At 40.8% G+C, this 19,180-nt stretch overlaps 1 protein-coding gene across 1 annotated transcript in view; it reads left to right on the plus strand.

Annotated features, from left to right (window-relative positions):
* Positions 1-2,384: 2,384 nt before the first annotated feature.
* Positions 2,385-19,180, plus strand: part of TAF3 (TATA-box binding protein associated factor 3) — a 105,349-nt gene continuing 88,553 nt past the window's right edge. Inside the window, exon 1 of the mRNA XM_027899658.1 lies at positions 2,385-2,621. Coding sequence (XP_027755459.1) covers positions 2,429-2,621 — 193 coding nt within the window. The 5' untranslated portion in view covers positions 2,385-2,428. The remainder of the gene's footprint in view (positions 2,622-19,180) is intronic.

A 19,180-nucleotide genomic window follows, 5' to 3' on the forward strand; every position in this document is an offset into this window, starting at 1 on the left:
ACTAGAGAGAGAAGAGGAATGCTAAACTGTTCAAATAAGTGATGAATCACCTGGAATTACATTTAATGCATTTTTGTGCTGTGTATATTTCCAGTTGATAGCTGGTTTGATTTTAAATACAGATATGGATACAGACTTGAAACTTTTTTTGAACACTTTTATCACTGAGGACACTCTGTCTTGAAAAGAAGGGTTAATTGCTCCATCTTTTCATCCCTCTGACAGTTGCAGGTTTAAACATTTTTTTTTTTTTAGCTTTTAATCAATCTTATGACTTGGCATTTTCTCTTTGGAGGCAAATGTCAAAGCTGTGGGAAAACTGAATCTTCGGGGGTTTTTCTGTTACCTTTTGAACCCGCTTTCTAACGCACGTAATTGTTTGTTGATATGGTTGTGAAGTATTTCCATGCTTCAGCTGCATTAAGAAGTTGCTTCTCTGCCATGTGTTGTTAAAAAGCACTTGTAGGAAGAAGTCCTTTATAGCGTTTATCAGTTGCTAGTCACGTCAGTACCCTTTTCTGGAGGTTAAAAAGATCACATGCAGATCTAGGAAAAAAAACCTCTGAGAAGGTTTTCCCCAAGTTTTTCTTTTTACCTCTTTGTCAAAATTGTACCTGTTGAGTCTTGACACCTTTAAAATGGTTCAGTAAGTTTGCAGGGATCTTCGTAGCCTGAGGAGCATCCTAAAGTGACCACACAAAGTTTCTTCGCTGTGTCGATTATATAAATTTAATTTTTAAAGGATAAAGCACTCTTCTGTTTGTCTAATAACTATAGGATCTCATAACTCATCCAGAGGGGTGATTATGAATATGCAAGTCTCCACATTTCTCTGTCCCTGGAGTGCAGAGGAAACTGATGTTGCACTTGTAACAAATACTACACAAAAACAAACTCCGAGATGGCTCTGGTCATGCAGAGTTCACGTTCTAAATACAGACAGGGATAACTTGGTCTGATCTTCCTTCTAGCTGTGAAAAGAATTAAAACACAAGCAACTTGCCCAGAGTCACACAAGAGGACAGTGTTAGAGAGCTGAGAATCAAGCCCATAATCTGAGTATTATCCTTATCTTCACCGCGAGACTAAGAAGGGAAATTCTAGAACAAAATTCTTATTCTTCTAAATGTACCTGCAGGCGGGAGTTGGCCGGGGGTTTGAATTCATCCAGTGATGTGAGAACCAGCCTTCTCAGCTTCAAGATAAACCAAGAAGAGATTAGGTTAAAGGACAAACAAAAGAGCATCCCCTCCCGTTCTCCAAAGCCGGGGCTCCACAATAGCCATTGTGTTCCTTCAATAGGCACGGGCTGCTTTTCCATAATTACTTTTTAAAGTAAATCGCAGCTTATCATCATGTAGGGATGTAATATCTTCATAAGCCAACTCTGCAGAATTGTAATCATTCAGTATCATTTTATTAAATTAAAAATCATGTTTGGGGTTTAAGGCATCTTCTTTTTGTGTGTGTGTGGTGTTGTTACTGTGTTAAAGTTAGGATGAGAGTTGAAGCAGTACCTTGGCTGCCAGAGCAAAAGGTGTCCAGTTCTCCCTCCGGAGGCCTTCAGAGGGATTTTCCTCTGTCAGGTCGGGGACACTGGGGTACTTGGAGATCATATGAAATAAAGATCCCAACTACCTGGCAAGTAAGGCTTCACTGTGTGTTCTGTAAGGAAAATAAGATTTTTTTTTTTTTTTTTTTTTGGCTGTAGAGTCAAGCTAAAGTTACATTTCAGGAAATCAGTCCTTAAAGTTTAGCACAAAATATTGTTTCCTTATCAGACCAGTACTTAATATTCCTCTCTTTTATCCAGGAGGGATATCTCACAAGTAGGTGAAGTGGCTCATAGTTTTAAGAAGCCTGTAGATTTTATCTGGTGGAAAGATACTATATGAGGTATTCTTGTTATCAAGAGATACACGAGATACATTTTTTTTTTTTGTTGCTCTCTGTAAACGACAGTCAGTTCAACAAAATGAGTTTTTTCATTTTCTGGGTTGAAAAATGACATTGGATCTGTTACATACTGATAAAGGGGCATCTTCTCCATATTAAGGGCTTGTTTTGTTCATTTGAATTTACATTAAGAGATTGAAAACTGTTCTGACTGGTGTTGCATGATGTTAATTGGCTGTTGTTGCTACTCCCTCATTTTTGCTCCATTTGCTCCCTGAGGTGCCGTTCTTTAATGGTGTGATTTGAAACAAAGTCATATGGGTCAAAACGAAACACTTTTGAAAGTCAACCTGGGAGGAACTTTTGGGCAGCAATTTATGTCCCTTCCTGGTGGGGAGCCAGCACAGATCAATTTTTTTTCAATCTGAATTTTTGCAAAAATATTGTTCTTCTCCTGTTTTGTTTTTTTGTTGTTGTTCCAGATGGCCGCACGGATCCAATTTTGGATGACGTCGGTGATGCCTTCAAGCTTATGGGGGTTAACCTGCACGAGCTGGAAGATTACATCCACAATATCGAACCTGTCACTTTTGCACATCAAATCCCTTCGTTCCCCGTCAGCAAGAACAATGTCCTGCAGTTTCCCCAGCCGGGAAGTAAGGATGCAGAGGAGAGGAAGGAGTACATCCCTGATTACCTGCCACCCATTGTCTCCTCTCAAGAAGGTGCGAAATTAATCCTTTGCTTTAAGTTTTGGGCCCCGTGTTTGAATATTTCCGTGCCTCCTCGAGCAGTGGCTCGGGAAGGACCCACGGGGTGTTTCACAAGCACAGTTGCAAAGCAGGTGGCAGTGCTGTGGCAAGTTAGTTTTCCACTCTTTTACTTTCCTTCAGGATTAACTCATGTCAAAAATTCACCGTGTTAATAACTGTTTCCATAATGCATTCATATTTTTTTCAGGTGACAGTAGAAATGAATGCTTTGCTTTACTTTTTCTATGTCAGCCTCCCTCCTCACACAAACTGCAGGAGCTTCTGTGATTTGGTAAAGGTAGAAGAAGGAAGGCTGGTGAGACTTGGCAGAGCATTCCCTGCCCCTGACAGCTATTTGTTCTTCCTTGAACAAATTTCACCAAAAAACCCCCAAACCAAACAAACAGGAAAAACCTCATTTTCCAATTAAATTCAGCTTTAAATACAGAAGTGGGAGTTGTTTAGAAGCTCCTACTTGCTTGCTTGCTCTTAATTCTCTTCGCTAACACTGATCAGGGTTTCATCATCACTGTTCCAGCTGCTCCTTCCCTTTCTTTACCCACAGAAGCAAGGCTTGAGGAAACAGTGAAAGGCCAACTACACACATGCTTTGAGTTGCAGTTTGCCTGAGAATTTTAACAGTGGCAGTGGAAAAAGCAAAACAATTTTCTCTACTTTTCAGCTACATGACACTTGATTGCTAATAAGATAAACCTTTAAGAAACATGACCTAGTCTGACTTTCCCTTTGAACAGTGAACAGCACACAACTCTACTTTGTGTGGAGATGAGTATATGTTAAGGTTGTGGATTTGGTAGAAAAAGAATTCCAAAAAAGAGTGTAATATGTTTTCCAAAGAACAGGTCCAATCTGCTCAAGGTACCTAATTTATAGTTTCGTGGGGGCAGAATGGATATCATGCTCTATTACGCATGTTGCTCTTTTTTAAGAACTAAGGTCTCAAAGTCTGCACACTGAAAGAGGTGTAAAAACTCTGCCCAAAGTCAAGATGAACATAAGTGACACCACCTTATTGGGTGGGGAAATCCACTGCTGTGCTGCTACAAGGATTGCATGGGGCACGAGTATTTCTGAGGCTCTGTAGAACCTCACTTTTCTGTTTCCTTTAGTTATGTTTTATAGATCAGTAGCATTTCCAGTGTCTCTTGCCTTAATACAACCCGGGGAAGCGGGACTGCTGTTCAAAACATAAACGTTCTCTTAAATTGGGTAGGAGATCCTAAAGGCTCCCCCATGTGAAGTTTGTTCAGGGGGTTGTCTTAAAATCTAACAATGAACTCTCTTAAACCAGGAAGAGGCAAACAAAATATAAATATCATATACGTAGACAACATTTATAAGAGAGGAGTACAGAGGAAGAAGACACTGAGAAGTGAAGAGGGATTTTAGCACCCTGTTCTGGCTTCTTTCTTTAGCCTGATTTTTCGGGAGGTAAACAAACACCATTCTGTCAGAGAAATCCGGCTTCTTTGAAATGTAACAAGTTGCCCAGCAGGGTTCCAGTTGTTGGTTTGGTTTTTTTTTTTTCATACTTTCAAATATGCAAGAAAAGTCAAATCCTGCAAGGCTCAAAGCAGCTGTAGAGAAATATCTGAACATGGGGAGGAGAGAGATGAGTGTTCCAGACTCAGCCTGGCAATACATGACACACAAAGAGAGGCTAAAAATTGAAATGGGGACAGTTGTGCTTTATTATTTTTTTTTTTTGTATATGTAACTTTTTATACTCTTTCTCTTGCAAGTTAGATCCAGGAGTTAGATTTTAGCAGTCCTTATAAATAATGTATGAATCCTTTTAACACCTGAAGCAAGAAGATATTATTTCCAGTGTTGGATGAGAACCAGGAAAACTTCTGATGCCTAAGGCTAGTGTATCAGAGGACCTATAGACACGACTTGAAAAAACGAATACAGTATTTTTTTTAATGAAAATTTAAAGCAAGCATTAAATACAGCTGCTGGATGCAGATTTGTTGTAGTTGATTTAGAACACTCACAGTTGAGGACATTTTAATTTTGAATTAAGTGCTTTCTGAAAATGCTGTTTGTATTTTGTGCCCTCCAGTTTGTTTTTGGAAGGAGTGAGATGGATCAAGAAATTCTGTTGTATATGTTTTATTCTATACTACTCCACGTAAAATTTGGAAGAAAAACTTACTTTTGCGGGTTAAAGGAATGCATTTGAAAAATAAGAATTGTAGCAGCTGTTTAAATACTTTGCAATACTTCAGAAATTAGGAAAAAACTCATGCTGCTGCTCAGATTGTGCAGTCCATAACATTGGAGTTGTTTCGAGTAGGCAATAATTAGCCATGAGGGAAGAGTGTGCACATCAGGGTGTGTTAAGTAAATCTGTCAGTCACTTACAGGAATTATCAGGAAAACTTATGTCCCATTTTGTATCAAAGCCTGGAGCTCAGCTCACGCTGTGAGTATCAATTTATTGATAGGATTCAGAAATTACTAGTGCTGATATATTTTAACAGCAACGCAGCCATGACTTTAGTAAGAAAACGCTTTTTCTGCGTCTTGTTAATTTAAAAACCAAACCGAAGCAGTGTTCAGTCTGCACCACGGCCAGTAGGTGTTGCTGCCCTCCTTCCCAAAAGTCCTTTAGTTCTGCACATGTAACCAGCTTCATATTTCCACTTACTCTGGAACTGATGGTGGTTCAGGGTATTCAGGGTCTGCCCAGCAGCCCAAGCAATGCCTTAGTTATCTTTGCCAAAGAATCCGTAAGAGCAAAAAGTCCTTCCAGCCTGAGAGGAGCCGTTTCCTCCGTATGTACTCAGTAGTCAGAAATGCTGAAAGAGCTTGGAGTGATTTCTGAAGTTGTGGGAAAGGGAGGAAGGCAAATAAGTTTTCAAGATCTGTAATTTCTGTCGGTCAGAAGTTCAGTTCAGTGGTACAAGTTTTGTTCCAAGAAGGCAGAAAATGTCCTTGCTTAAATATGGAGTGCAAGCGCTAACCAAATGCTTGCACTCCGAGGATCTGCATATATAATTCTGTATATTATAAAACAATCTGACTCAGTATTGCCATGGAAAATGTTGGATTTTTAGCAGTATTTTTACAAAGGGCACTGAAGGGATAATTTTATGCCAATGTATCATGATGTTCGCTGTCTGCCTATTTTTAATTAGTCTCTTTTTGTTTTTTGAGTTAGTTTAGCACTGTTGTCACTAAAATGTCATGGTAAACTTGTAAGACAGATTAAAAAAGGAGAAAAAAATAAATTAGTTGCAAAACATGATGGTCATGCTTTATTTCTTGTGCTTTAATGCAAGGGAACATACATTTTGCAATAATAAATCAACTTCATAGAATTTGTTGATTGCATTTGAAGCAAAACAGTACGTGCTGAAACTAGGCCAGCTGAGAAAGCCCAGATACTTCTCCACAGCTAATAATAATCACTGTTACATTTTGTGATAATGCTGAGAGCCCTGAGTCCTGATGCCTTAAGAATACATATCGTTTTCCGTGGTAAAAACAAAGAAAGATGAGGTGTAAATCCTACCTGTGCCGTGGTGACCTTATTTTTAAGCTTCTTGGGATTAATTTCTACCTGTGTTTGCTGCCTCTTGTTATTACCTCATTTTAAATAATAATAACAATAATAATAATAATTATTATTATTTATATTTTTTTTTATAATAATGACTTCTGGTCAACTGCTGTCTTTTTCTGACTTTTTGAAGTCACAGGCAACCCCCCCCCCCGCTTTTCTGACTGGAAGACTGAAGAAAACGTTTTTGTTTTGTGCAATTCTTATGATAGTCTGTGGTATTTGCATTAGAACCTTATTTCTCTCTTACACTGTAATTGTTCTGGGGCACATTAGCAGGATATGAGGGAGAAGGCATCAGAGTCTCTTCCCGCTAGTTCAGATATTTTGTGGGGAAAAGGGGTAGTTTTTAGGGAGTCAGACTTCGTGCTCGGTTCCAGCTTTATTTTTTTCTGTCCTCTGCTTCCTACCACTTCACTCCCGCTTCCTAGAGGTTCTGCTTCTTTCCCTTAAAGGTGATCTGGAAACAAATGTCATTTGTACCAGGCATGAAATGTTGTTGTCTTTCATTCCTGGTTAATGTGGGCTCAAGCACTGCCGTTGTATTTCTGAGCATTGAGTCAGGACAAGTTCTTGGCACGGTTAACAAATTCAGATTTATTTGTAGCCTCTTCTGTCAGAGCATTTTATTTTCCTGTCAGATCAAAGCATAAAATTGCTGATCTTCTTACAGTCCTGCCTTTTTCCCCCTCTTTGCTGTTGATGTGATGTTGGGACCTGTTTCCTACCAGAACCTGATGCTTCCAGCCACCTGGAAGCGTGGAAACCCAGCTGTCAAATTACACATCGTCAGAACACATCTCTAGTTTTTTCATGCTGAAAATCACATTTGGATTGATGAGAGTTGGGGGTGGTGGTGAAGCAAGGTGCTAATCAAAGCAACAGATTTTTGTGTCTAGGATCTGCTGGTGCTAGAACTGTAATTGTATAAAGCCTTAAAGCATCAGGGTGACATAAAGCATTAGTGTCAGGCTCCAGTGGGAGATAGATCAGATTTTGAAATTGCTACTGCCCCCTCAGTCTCGCTTTCTGTGCTTTCTGTGGCTGTGGTTCAGAACTGAATGTAGCAAGTCTTGGATCTCAGACCAGCATCATTTCAACCTCTGTTTTCCTCATGGGTTTAACAAAGCCGATCCCCCTTTGTAAATCAGCGTGTGATGGGCTTTAGAAGGACCCTGGGATATCCACTTTCCCATTTTGGTAATACAGGTCTCGCTGTTGTAATTTTTAAGCCTTTCTGCCTTTCCCTAAATCTAGTTTAACCCCTCCAGAACAACTCCTCCTTGTTCCAGCAGCTGCACTAATGATTTAAAAGCAGCAATGATCTTTTCATCAGAGCTTTTCCAGTACACTTGGTTAGGAAACCACCCCTCCTCAACAAACAGGTACCGTGTAGTCGCCAGTTTGGAGAGTTACAGCCCTGCCAGACTGTGAGGGTTTTACTCCTGGCTGCTCATCCTGCCTGGTTGCTGATATTCACAGGCATCCTTTAGCTGTCTTTGCAGCGTGCTCGGAGTTAGACTCTAATTGCTTTTGTGAGAATGAGCCTTCACATCTGCAGCAGCCCAGCGAGGGAGAGGCAACAGGAGAAACGGACAAAATGAGAAAAGCAGCCAAGCTTGAGATGCAGCCAGAAGAAAGGCATTGGGAAAGAGCCAATAGGAGAGGCAGGTTTCAAAGAAAAAAAAGGGAAAATAGGAGACAGGAACAAAAAAAAAAAAAAGTGCACAGAAAATGTGCCTGGTTTAAATCTTGCCATTAGACAGAAAAATAACTTTTCTTGAAGGCGTGCTGATAAAGCTGTAATTGGGAAGACAACTGTATCTTTACCTTTTCTGAAGAAGTTCTATCATAATCAAAACCATAATTTCCAGTGAAATCCTGCAAGAAAGGATTTAATGAGGAAGGTTTTTTTTTAAAAAATGGGAAGTTAAATAGACTTTCACTGAAGAGCTTCATTTAATTTGCAGCACTTGGGGGAAAAAAAAAATCAATGTAACGATGTGCCATAGTAAAACTTTATCCATGGCAGAAACCAAATCACAGAGCTGGGATCCAGAGACTATGGAGACAGAGGAGACACTATTTTATATTCTCTAGGAGACTAGTACCTAACTTCTAATAATAATTCATGTCTTTGGGAAAAGAAACCCCTCAACTCTTGGTTTTTTTAAAGAAACTTAATGGCAACTGGAAGGGGGGAATGAAGGAAATGGATTAAAAGTGTTTGTTTTGATTTTTAGGAGAGGGCTTGTGATAGATTTTCATGTTTTTGTTTGTTGAGGTCTTTTTAAGGATTGTATCCCTCAAAATAAATAAACCAGCTGGAACCTGGCTGTACCTGAAGAAGCAAATTAGAAAATAAGTTTTATAAAGATGCTCCCTCTGTTTTTTTTTGCAAGTAATAGTGAGGAGTTAGTAAAACTAACTATAAAAATTCAGCATTGTGAAAATGGATTGCTTTAGTTTCTTTAGCTCTCTGGCTTTATTTGCTGCATAGAGCAAATGAAATGAAGCCAATGTGACTTCAAGGGGGTATCGTCCTTCTGAAACCTTCTCACAAAGATTTTTCTGGTTTTCAGACCTGTTTAGATAACTTACAAGTTGTTAGTGATTCTTAAGGATTCAAAAATAAAAACTGCAAAATGCAGCAGTTGGCTGATAAAAGCCAGCCTTTCGCAGTAAATTATTTACATGGAATGGGAATGAAAGTCATGGATCCTTTCGCTGCATTGTGATGTGCAAATTGCAATTTTGGTTGGAATAAAACCGGAGGAGAAAATGGGACTTTGTGATAAAAGGATTCTATTGTCTTGTGTATTTTGAACAGAAATGCTGTCATGATTTTAATTTCCTACTGATCCTTTTTCAGCAAAACTTTTGTCACTTGTCTTGACTCGTCACGTCAGATCAGTTTTTTCCCTCCTCTGACAATGTGTGACTTTGTTTAGCGCCTGCGTCGCTTCCTGCACTGTCTGCTGCTCCTGTGCTCGAGGATTTTATTTCATCTGGATCATCAGACACCTTTGTGCCTTTGAAAGCATAAGTTTCAAATTAGGTTATCGTCTGATACCTGGGTGTTACTGTTCTCAGGCCTCTCAGACTTCCCCTGACTGCCCTGAGTATTTTTGGGGACTTAAGGGAGGGAGCGGGAAATGGAAAGTCTGGCCACTGCCTAAAGCAGGATAAAAGAGAAGCACAACTGGCCTATTTTAGGGACTGACCTTGTAATTTTATTATTTTTCAGTGTTTCCTTCATGCTGGAGCCTTTCCTATTTTTCTTTAATCAAATGGTTTTATTTCTTTCTCTGACTTCTACCACCGAGGATGCTTTAACTTAATGAAAATGTCAGTCATTACTAAAAATTCTTGGCACTTAAAAAACAAATAAAAATTGTTTTAGCTACTGGGATCAAAGCCACAAATTTGGTTGTACCCTTCTGCACAGGAATTTGTGCCAAAGTTTTGGAGAAATGTCTTATAATTCAAGCAATCCTTAATTTTGTACTGTATTTGGGAGGATTATTGGGGAAGGACATGGAAGTAGAGCATGTTGGTTGAGACCTCCGATTTTGAGTCATGTGGCCTTAAGTTTCTCCAGCAAGGCAAGCCTCCTCCTGCTGCTGCTTAGAAGCCGTGGCATTTTCCTGGACACATGGAATGGTCCACACCTGGAATTCAGGAATTGGCCCTCCAGGCAGTTGTTCTGAGTAACGAAACTGCCCAGAGAGGAGTTACTTGCGGAGTAACTTTTTTTCATTTAAACCCTTCTGAAGTGTCTGAAACATTTCTTTCCTCCCGTGAAAAATATCCGTGCTTGGAGCTGTTTGGGAATAGATATTGCATGGTGTTTATGTGCACATTTTCAAGCGTAGCTGAGCCCAACCTTGATCTCAGCATCAGAACAAGTCGTTGTCTAGACAAAGATCACGGGTGGATTCCGGGACCCCGTATCTCTCTTGCATTAATCAGGTGAATGACTCACTGCAAACTTCTGCAGACAAGTAATGTGGTAGAGTCCAGGTTAAGACCAAGGAATTCTGCCTTCTAATTTTTAAAATTATGACTAAGAAAGCTCATTTGAATTATTTGTCTTTTGCCACACACAGATAAGCACTATAACTTTACCATCCAGCTCTTGACTACAGCGTCTTCTTAGAATGGTTGAGGTTGGAAGGGACCTTAGAAATCATCCTCCTCCAGCCTTCACCTTTGGTCCACGTTCCTGTTTTCTCCAACTGTCAGCTAAAGGGAATATTAGTGAGTGGGTAAGTCATTAGGAAGGGATAACTTATTTTTGTGTGTAGGCAGTTCCATTTCATTCTGAAAGACTCCGAGAAATGTAAGGTTGGGTGGATAACAGAGTTCAGATGAGAAGGCATTTGGAGACATGACCCTGGTTCATGTAGCCAGATGCTTGGATAATTAAAGCTCATCTTCAACTGTGTTTTCTTGGAATCTTTCATTTTTGTAATTGCATCCATTAGAAACATTAATGGTTTTCTGATGACTTGACAAGATGGTATTTTTATGTATTTCTCTAGTTTGGATTCTGTCTCTTTGCACAGCTGTGTATGGTGTGACTGGGTAAAATGTAACCCTGTGTGCACGATGTGTATAAATGTGCATTGTTTGGGTCGGTTAAGCAAAGCCCACCAGAGCATACCTGTGTTTTTGAGGAGCAATGTCAAACTTGAGCAGGGCTGGATCTGGCTTGCACTTAGCCCAGGGCTGGAAAACAGTTGGGTCTTCAGGTGGTAACACAGTAAGTCACAAGTTTCTCTGACTTGGTTTGAGATTAATGTTTCAATCATGGTTGTAGGCAATGACGCCGCGCTGCCAGGGGTGGTATTTTATATGGGGAGATAAATTGAAGTTCAGCTCTGCGTGTGTGTGTTTGAAACAGGCCGATAACAACTTAAATGGCCTTTATTCTGGCCACTTTACAATCTGCAACATTAGGCTTAATTTATTTTCTTCGGTGAACTTGTTTGCCCTCTGCATTCGCACTGTTGATGTCTGCTGCTTTCCCATTCCAAAGCTGTGTTAAAGGAAGACTCTGTGTTTCATGTGTATTCCTACAGTTGGGATGGAGCATACTTTTCTTCAAACGTTATGAGCTCTCTTCCCTGAGGGGAGGAGGATGGTACTGATCCTGTGTGTCTGAGAGGTACAGCTTAACAGATTGGCCAAATAATCCATCCTGAACTGGAGAGTGAATAATTTTAATACCCCCTTATCTCACATAGATTTTTGTGGATATTCATCTCAGCAAATGAACTTTGCATTTCTAAATATTTAGAGCAGCATGTTCGTTCAGGTACAGCATACTTGAGTCTTAATATTCTCCGAGTTTCTCCATGTTTCTCCAGGTTTCTGTGCATGTGGGGCTTTGGTTCCAGGCTTATTTAAACAAACATTTAGCGCTTGTGTGCCGACTACACTAATTACCTCTGACAGTCACAACTGGGAATAGCATGGAGGAAATAATAGTTCTTGACCAATCGCTAAAACACAGGAAGTCCTGGTGCCATAGGAAGGGAGAGAAACTCACTTTTCATTTCCTCTCGAGTCCGGTGTGTTCAGATTAACTTTAAAGGGGGCTGAGGTGCAGCTCTGAGGACTTGGGCTTCAATCGTGCGGTGCCTTCGTGTGGAGCCCGGCTCAGCAGGCAGCGCGGCACCAGCCAGGGGAGCTCTCGCAGCTCAGCTGCTGGGGATCCTGTTGCAAATTAAATATGAAACAAGGATGCATTTGGTTCTGCACGGGAAACTTTTTACACAGTCGTTCAAGGGGCTTTCTCGGTGTTCTGAGTACTTTAAATCACAATACAGATGGAGGTGGTAGCTCATCTGCGAGTTTTCAGAAAGAACTTATTTCTTTTGCTGTTTTAAACAGAATTGGTGGACTTTTACCATTCTCACATTTGATAGTTCTGATTTTCTGTATTACAGGCTTTACATGTTCAATTCAGCAAGGTTTGCTGTTATTCAGTTACCTTTTCTTGGGGAGGGTATATAAAATATCCTACAAACAAATATTTTCAATGTGATCAAAACATGTACATATATTTTTTTAGGCTTTTTAAAGATAAAAGGTACAGTTAAAATCACATATCCTTGTCCAGGGAAGTTGAGTTGGGATGTTGGGAGTTTTTTAAGGACCTTTAGAATTACAAGTGAAAACCTATTTAGTGCTGATGTTGCAGGTAACAAGCATCCCTTAGATGAGCTGATTTTCACGGAGTACAGCTCATGCAGCATATCTATTTAAAATTTAAGGTGATTCAGGCTGAAACACTGAATTTGTTCAAAATCTCAGTGTAAACCTTAGTTTTACAAAGGGCCCTCAGTTTAAGGAGTGTTTTCTTCCCACAGATATTCCTTCAGTGAGCTCACTGAGCTGAGCTGCTTGCGGGTATATTTGGTCCATCTCTGGTGAGATGAACTCCCATCACATCTCCTGGATCCCACACTGTAATGTCACACAGATGGGATGTCAGGGTACAGCTGTGGTCCTAAAAACTAACTCTGCTGCCTGGTGGAAGGCAAAATGCCTGGTGGAAGGCAAAATGTCCCCCCTGGGGACATTTTGGGAATGGGAAGCGAAGAATGTCAGATGAAATTGGAGGTTGAATTTTGGGTTATCAGTTATCCATGTGTGGGATATGTGTCCTGTGCCCTGCCGTGGCAGGCTAAGATTTTCCTGGGTCACAGACTCAGCCAAGCAGGGTTGCTGCAGGGCTCCTCACAGGAGACATCCAAGGCAATCCAGTGAGTCAGGAAACATTGCTGATGAGGAGGTGATACTTTACAAGGAGCTCGGTCTGCTGTGGAGCCTGGCATATTTCAAACGAGATGAAAAATTAAGTCCTTGCCACTTGTGGTGATTAAAGCCCCGGTGGCTCACTTTTCAAGAGCGGCACGTTAGCCCTGCTGGCGGGGATCCAGTTGGGTTATAGAGTTCTGCCAGCCTAAATGCCTCGAGCAGTTTCAAATTCGTGGAGGACGAGCTGCTGGGCGCTGTTCTGTGCCGCCGAACGGTCGCCACATCCTCCCACCACGGACCCTGCATTTCAGCAGCAATGGAAGTGATGCGGAGCTGAGGCCAGGTCCCGTTCCCTGAAAGCATCCAGCTTTTTCTCTTTTGAGGGTGAATCCAGCAATGCACTTGTGTTTCCTAGGTTAGCGTTAGGCCTGTGTGTGTGAATGATGGTAAATAAGTGTAGGGTTGTTATGCTCTCTCAGGACAGGGAGTAGAGCCCATCCTGGTATCACATCTGTGTTTGGAGAGGAGAGAGCCGTGTTTGATCCGAAGGTGCTGCCAACACACTGAAGAAACTGAGACAAATAGAAATGCTGATTCTTTTTAACCAAGTAGTTTTCCTCCTTTCCCATGCACGCGAGGGCTGCTTTTGTTCGTAATGCAGAGAATAATTTCCACGTGATATTTTTAGCAGCCAAGGTATAGAAAAGGTTGTGGACTTTCAGAGTGCTTAAATGCAAAGAGCCAAGCAGAGGGACGACTGGCTGTAATCTCCCGTGAGAGAAAGGTGTGGGATGTGGGAAGGTGCTGCTGTCAGTGCCACCAGGAAGAATGGATGTTGGGGTTAAATGACTTACAGTGGGATTTCTATAAAATGGAACCGTTCTTATCAGCCCTGGTGGAACGGCCAACGCTTGTGCTGCTCTCAGGCTCCAGTGTTACACATGTGCTTGTGCTGTGCAGCAGCTTCGGCCTTATCTAAATGGAAAACCCCTTCCAGCTTGAGAACAACTTAGCAACTTTTCGATATCAAAAAGAGCGCATTATACACAACACATGTACAAGACTCAAAGGAACATGTATGCTGCCTAAAGTTTTTGGAGCTGGCCTGTGTGTGTGCTAATCTCCTGAGGGTTCATTGCTCCGAGCTTTTATCGGGAGCAAAGGGAGGCAGAGCCGGAGACTTCTGTGCACGCTCCCTCTCCATCTGAAAGAACCAGCTCCTTTTTCCTTAGTTCAAGGCAATGCTCCCAGAAGTGTGTGTACATCGTTCCTATCAATGCAGTCACAGGACTCTGACTTTCTTTTTAAGTGAAAATAAATTAAAATGTTTCCTTTCCCTATTGTTAAGTGGCAGAGGAGGTTTCTGCTACAGTCTCATTGTCTTAGATCTGTTTCTCAGTGCAGCACATCTTTGCATTAAGCTGTTATTACCTTTTAGTGTCATTTAGAAGAGATGAAATTTATTGGTAGTACCTCAGGGGGAGGATTCTAGATGCTGGTTTTCTGAGGAAAAGCTTAGATGTGAATTAAAAACCTGATTGCTTCTGCTTGTCACGAGCTGATTGCAGGTCAGACTCCTCGCAGTTACTGCAGCCTCTACATGTCCAGTTTTGCAGTTTTTTGCTGCCTTAATTGGTGTAAGTTTTGCCCTCTCAGATGATCTTTTCTGAAAGGGCAGTGAGATGAGGGAACAGGCGAGCTCCAGAGGGAGAGCTCCCGGCAATAAGTCGTGTCCACTTAGTATCACATTAACAGGGAGAGAACACACCAGCGATCAGGTAACACCTAAACACTGTTCTCCAGAATTAGGTGACTTTGTTTCCTTACCTGCCTTTAGTGTCCCAGCACCCCACAGAGGTCGGGGTTGCTTTTTGAACAGCTGCATTAGTGCCATTCTTCCCCTGAATAGCCGTTCATTTCTTTCTGTAGCTGTAAAAAGGAGTTGTAACCTTGTCATTTTAATGAGCCAAAGCTTTGTTAAACCTGGAACCTCTCCTGGTCAGAGGTGGCATGGTACATGAGCATATTTAAGGCAACTCAATTTCTGTAAGAAACAGTGTGTGCAAGGAGAAGTTTTGCTTCCTCATGCAAAGAGCCGGATTCCTAATTACAATGGAGTTGACGAAGAGTGACATTTGGCAAAAATCCAGAGCAATACTCAGCCTCGTTGCCTCCTGCTGCAGAGTGAGACACCTGAGCTGCCCTGTCATCGCACCTGCTGATGTAATATAAAGGAAGTTGTATAAATGCAAGCGGAGATTTTAAAGATTTTTTTCCTGCCTCCTTTACCTGAGAGCATGTTATTGCTGTACCTACCAAGGATTTAAATTTCTTTAGTGTTAGCTCTCTATTGACTTATATCACACCTACCCTCACTGTGCTAATGCAGTATCAAGGCTGAAACTATTTATTCTGCAAACCCAAGTCACTTCTTTCCAGCTTTTATCTTGCCTTTCATGTATATGTCTTATTTACAGCATTCATAGCAAATATGTGTTCTTTCAATAACAGCATGATCTGGTTACATATGGCAAAAGAAGTAATATAAAGGAAATATCTAGAATTTTAGTAATCTGAGTCCATATAGCATCTTATATTGCTATGTGTTGTGTGGCTATAAAATGCATGGCACAAGTGGAATATTTAAGTTGTTATATATATATAAAATATATAAATTAGTAGCAATCTTTTAAAGTTTAGCATCACTAAAAGTCTAATATTAATGTTTACTGCATTTTAATTAAAATTGTGCTCATTTCTAACTTTACTTCAGATTGCTTCCTAGCTCTTTTCACTATCACTGTGTCCTTTCTCACTCAAAAAAACAAAAAAAACCAAAAAAACAATACAGAGGAGCACATATCCAGAGAGAGGGATTGCTTGCACATCACACACAGGCTCTAGAATGGAAACTTCAGGAGGGAAGCCGAGAAGAGCCAGACTAGCATACACAAGGAAAATTAAATGTTTCAGAACAATCTGAGCAGTGGGGATCAGATAACTACAGAGGGGGTGTTTCTCCTTGGAGGTTGGATTAGTAGTTACTCTGCAGTAATCTCTAGTAAAGAACAGGAGCTTAGTGTGTGATACACCTGGCATAGTTTGGAGCACGAGGTTTGCGCCTTGCAGTCCTTGGGAGACAAAAAAAAAAGGAGAGACAGCACAGTGCAGCCCCAAAGTGACTGCTGCAGGTGCTGGAGATTGGGGGAAATGGAAAATAACTAAAGCACTAATCCACAGTGTAGAGTTGAACCAGAGCCATCAGGGCACACCAAGCTGTTGGCAGTGTCAGCTTGGACTTCTGCATTCAGAGACTACATTTTTTTTTCCTTGATTTTCCTTGTTGGATCACCTAAGGAAGAGCTGGAATCCCTGCTGAGAAGCAGAATGCATCAGTCCCAGTGGAGAGCCATGTTAAATGACTATACCAGGCTGCCATCTGGGCAAGGATTTGGGATACAGGAGCACCACCATCAGTTTAAACTGGTTTGCAGGTGTCCTTTGTCCCTGCAAAACAAGGGATTTGGTCAGCATTAGGAGTCTGGTAATGAGACAGTTGTACAGAAAATCTACATTCCACTGCTTTTGCTCTTCACTGATCTTCTAGATACCCTGGAAAATTAGATATTTTCCTCTTAAAACTCGATCAGATGAGATCAGATGTTTTCCAAAAACACAGCTGTGGTTTTCCCCCCCCTAGTTATTGTATCTCATTTGCTGCTTAATGCAAATTCAATAATCATATTGGTTCAGACTCATGCACTGACTGCATTGGTGTTTTAACAGTAAGATTTTACAAATCACTGCAGAAACGCGTGGGCTGCACACCCTTTTCAGAGGAATTTCCAGCTTGAAAGCATGGTGTTGTGCTCTATATTAGCTAGAAAATCCCGAGGTGTAAAAACCCAAAAGGTCTGTATCGCTCTTCTCCCTTCAGGTACCACACGTGCAAAAATTTTACAGCATCGTTCCAAGCCTCAAGTTGAGAGAAGTTATGACTTAAGGCTATTGGACACGTAGTTTTCAGACAACTGCGAGTTCTGCTGTTTTGAAACACTTCTTCACGTGCAACAAAAGCTCTAGTTATTATGCACAATAATGTATTCAATAAACTTTTGATTTAAAACATTTTTTGATATTTTAGCTGCGTTTTGCTCATAAGAAAAGGAACGTGGAAGGAAATATTATGTGAACTCAAATACCTGAAGCCTTACGGCAACCTTCTCTCAGAAATTCAGCTGCTAAGTGGAGTTGTGTTTGGGTTACCCACCCCCCCTCCCCCCGAGAAATACAAATGTTTGAGGCATGATTTAAAATGGAAACAACCCCGTAACCTCCACCGTGGTGTCCCTGTGTAATCTGCTATAGTTAAACCGTTCAGGGAGATAAAATAGATTCAGTGCAGCTATCAGGTGGGATCTCACAGTCTTTCTATTTAAATGTGCTTCAGTCTTAATGCAAAGGGAGCACATATATATATATGCCTGTGATGTTACTTGAGGGGACTAAAGAGTCTAAATACTGTTGGTGCTCAGTGAGTTTTGGTTTCTCTGTAAGCCCATGTTTTTGCAAACCTCGTATGCTCTTTCCCCTGTCTCAACTACTACATGTATTACTTTGCTGAATTGTCATGCTTAAGGGATGGGGGGTTTTTTTCCTCCCTTGTGAGTTTTTCCAGAATTTTATTTTTTCCTAAGCCCCTTCAAATTTGTGTGCCACTCTCCCAGCTGGAAGTGGAATCTGATTTTTGCAAACAGTTCTGTGCTGTTTCCGTGCAGTGTTGTGGATCTTCTAATACTAAGGCTGACCTAAATGTTAAATACCAAGACTCTCAAATGTGCTGTACCTTTTCTCTGCCCGTGCCTCTTACTTGTAGTTCCCACTCCTAAGTATTCAATGCTTCTCTACCTAATTAACAAGTTTCTTAAAATGCATTAAATGTGTTTTTCCTGCATGCCAAGATCAGCTGACGTTGTTTTAAGCATAGTTTGTTTATGCATCTCAGAGCTGTCCTTCTCTGGGAATGTTTGTGCCACACTTTCAGTGTTACACTTTCTGTCAGGATCCATTCAGTAGGATCACCCTTGTTTTTGAAATATGCCACAATGAGAGAATGCCTGAATTATGTTCTTTTGGTTACTTCCTAGCCAGCTCTCTCTAGTTCTTCATTACCACTTGCCTGCATTCTTTTCAGCATGTTTAATTTTTTGTCCAAGACTTTTCAAGTAAGATTTTGTGATACTGTCAGATGTCGAACTTTAAAGCTTCTATTATAGTTTCCAGTTATCTATTATTTTTGTAGTTCTTTCAGAAGAATCTGAAAATTGATCAAGTTATCTTTTTTTCCCCCTGTCTAATCTTGTAGTGGGTTTTTTTTTTCCTTAATACGTCGTAATTCTGTTGTGGGTGAAAGTGGTAGTTGTTCAGGTCATTCTTTTGAAGTGTGCTTATATTCTGGACTTACTGATAATATTAATTAGATACATGTAATAACAAGCAGCTTTAGCAATTAGTGAACTCCTGATAGAGACAGCACAATAGTTTGAGATGCGAATTGTCTCAAGCAGCAAGGCAAAATGATCCAAATGCTCTTCATTTCAGTGTCTAAGCAGTGTTTCTTGCTATGTTCATATTTCTCGGGTTTGGGATACAGACTGTGTGGTACCAACTGGCTGTTTGTAATTCTGGAAATTGGTAGTGAGGGTTAAAATCTGAGGCTACTCAGAATGAAAAAAAGGCAAAGCAAAAATACACTGTGGTGGGGTTCCATCACTTGAAAAGGCTTTTCTTCTCTGCAAGTTTTATGGCAGAAATGTGAAGTTATTATTAAGTGAGCAGAAGCAGCCGAAGATGGAAGCTGTTCAAGAAGTTCCAAAAAGTCAGCATAAAGTGCAGAGACAGAGGGAGGCTTTAAGTGTTTGCAGTTTGTATTTCCATCCCTGTTCTCTGTCCTGGAAGCTTGCCCTGGGTTCGTACTGTGGACCAGCTGCACGTGGTAGCTGACACAGGGATGTGGCTGTAACCCGTGGCTGCCCTTACAGGGAAATATTTTTCTCCAGAGTTCTTGCTAAAGAATAAAAAGCAAATAATTTTCAGTCTTTTCTCGCTAGAGTTTAATTTTATTTCTCTAGTTTGTGTTCCTCTGAAAAGGCAAAAAGGTTTTCCTTGAAGAGCT

This window comes from Empidonax traillii, unplaced genomic scaffold (assembly GCF_003031625.1).
Source record: "Empidonax traillii isolate 1590-97213 ecotype Southwest subspecies unplaced genomic scaffold, ASM303162v1 scaffold681:size344372, whole genome shotgun sequence".
Taxonomy (NCBI): domain Eukaryota; kingdom Metazoa; phylum Chordata; class Aves; order Passeriformes; family Tyrannidae; genus Empidonax; species Empidonax traillii.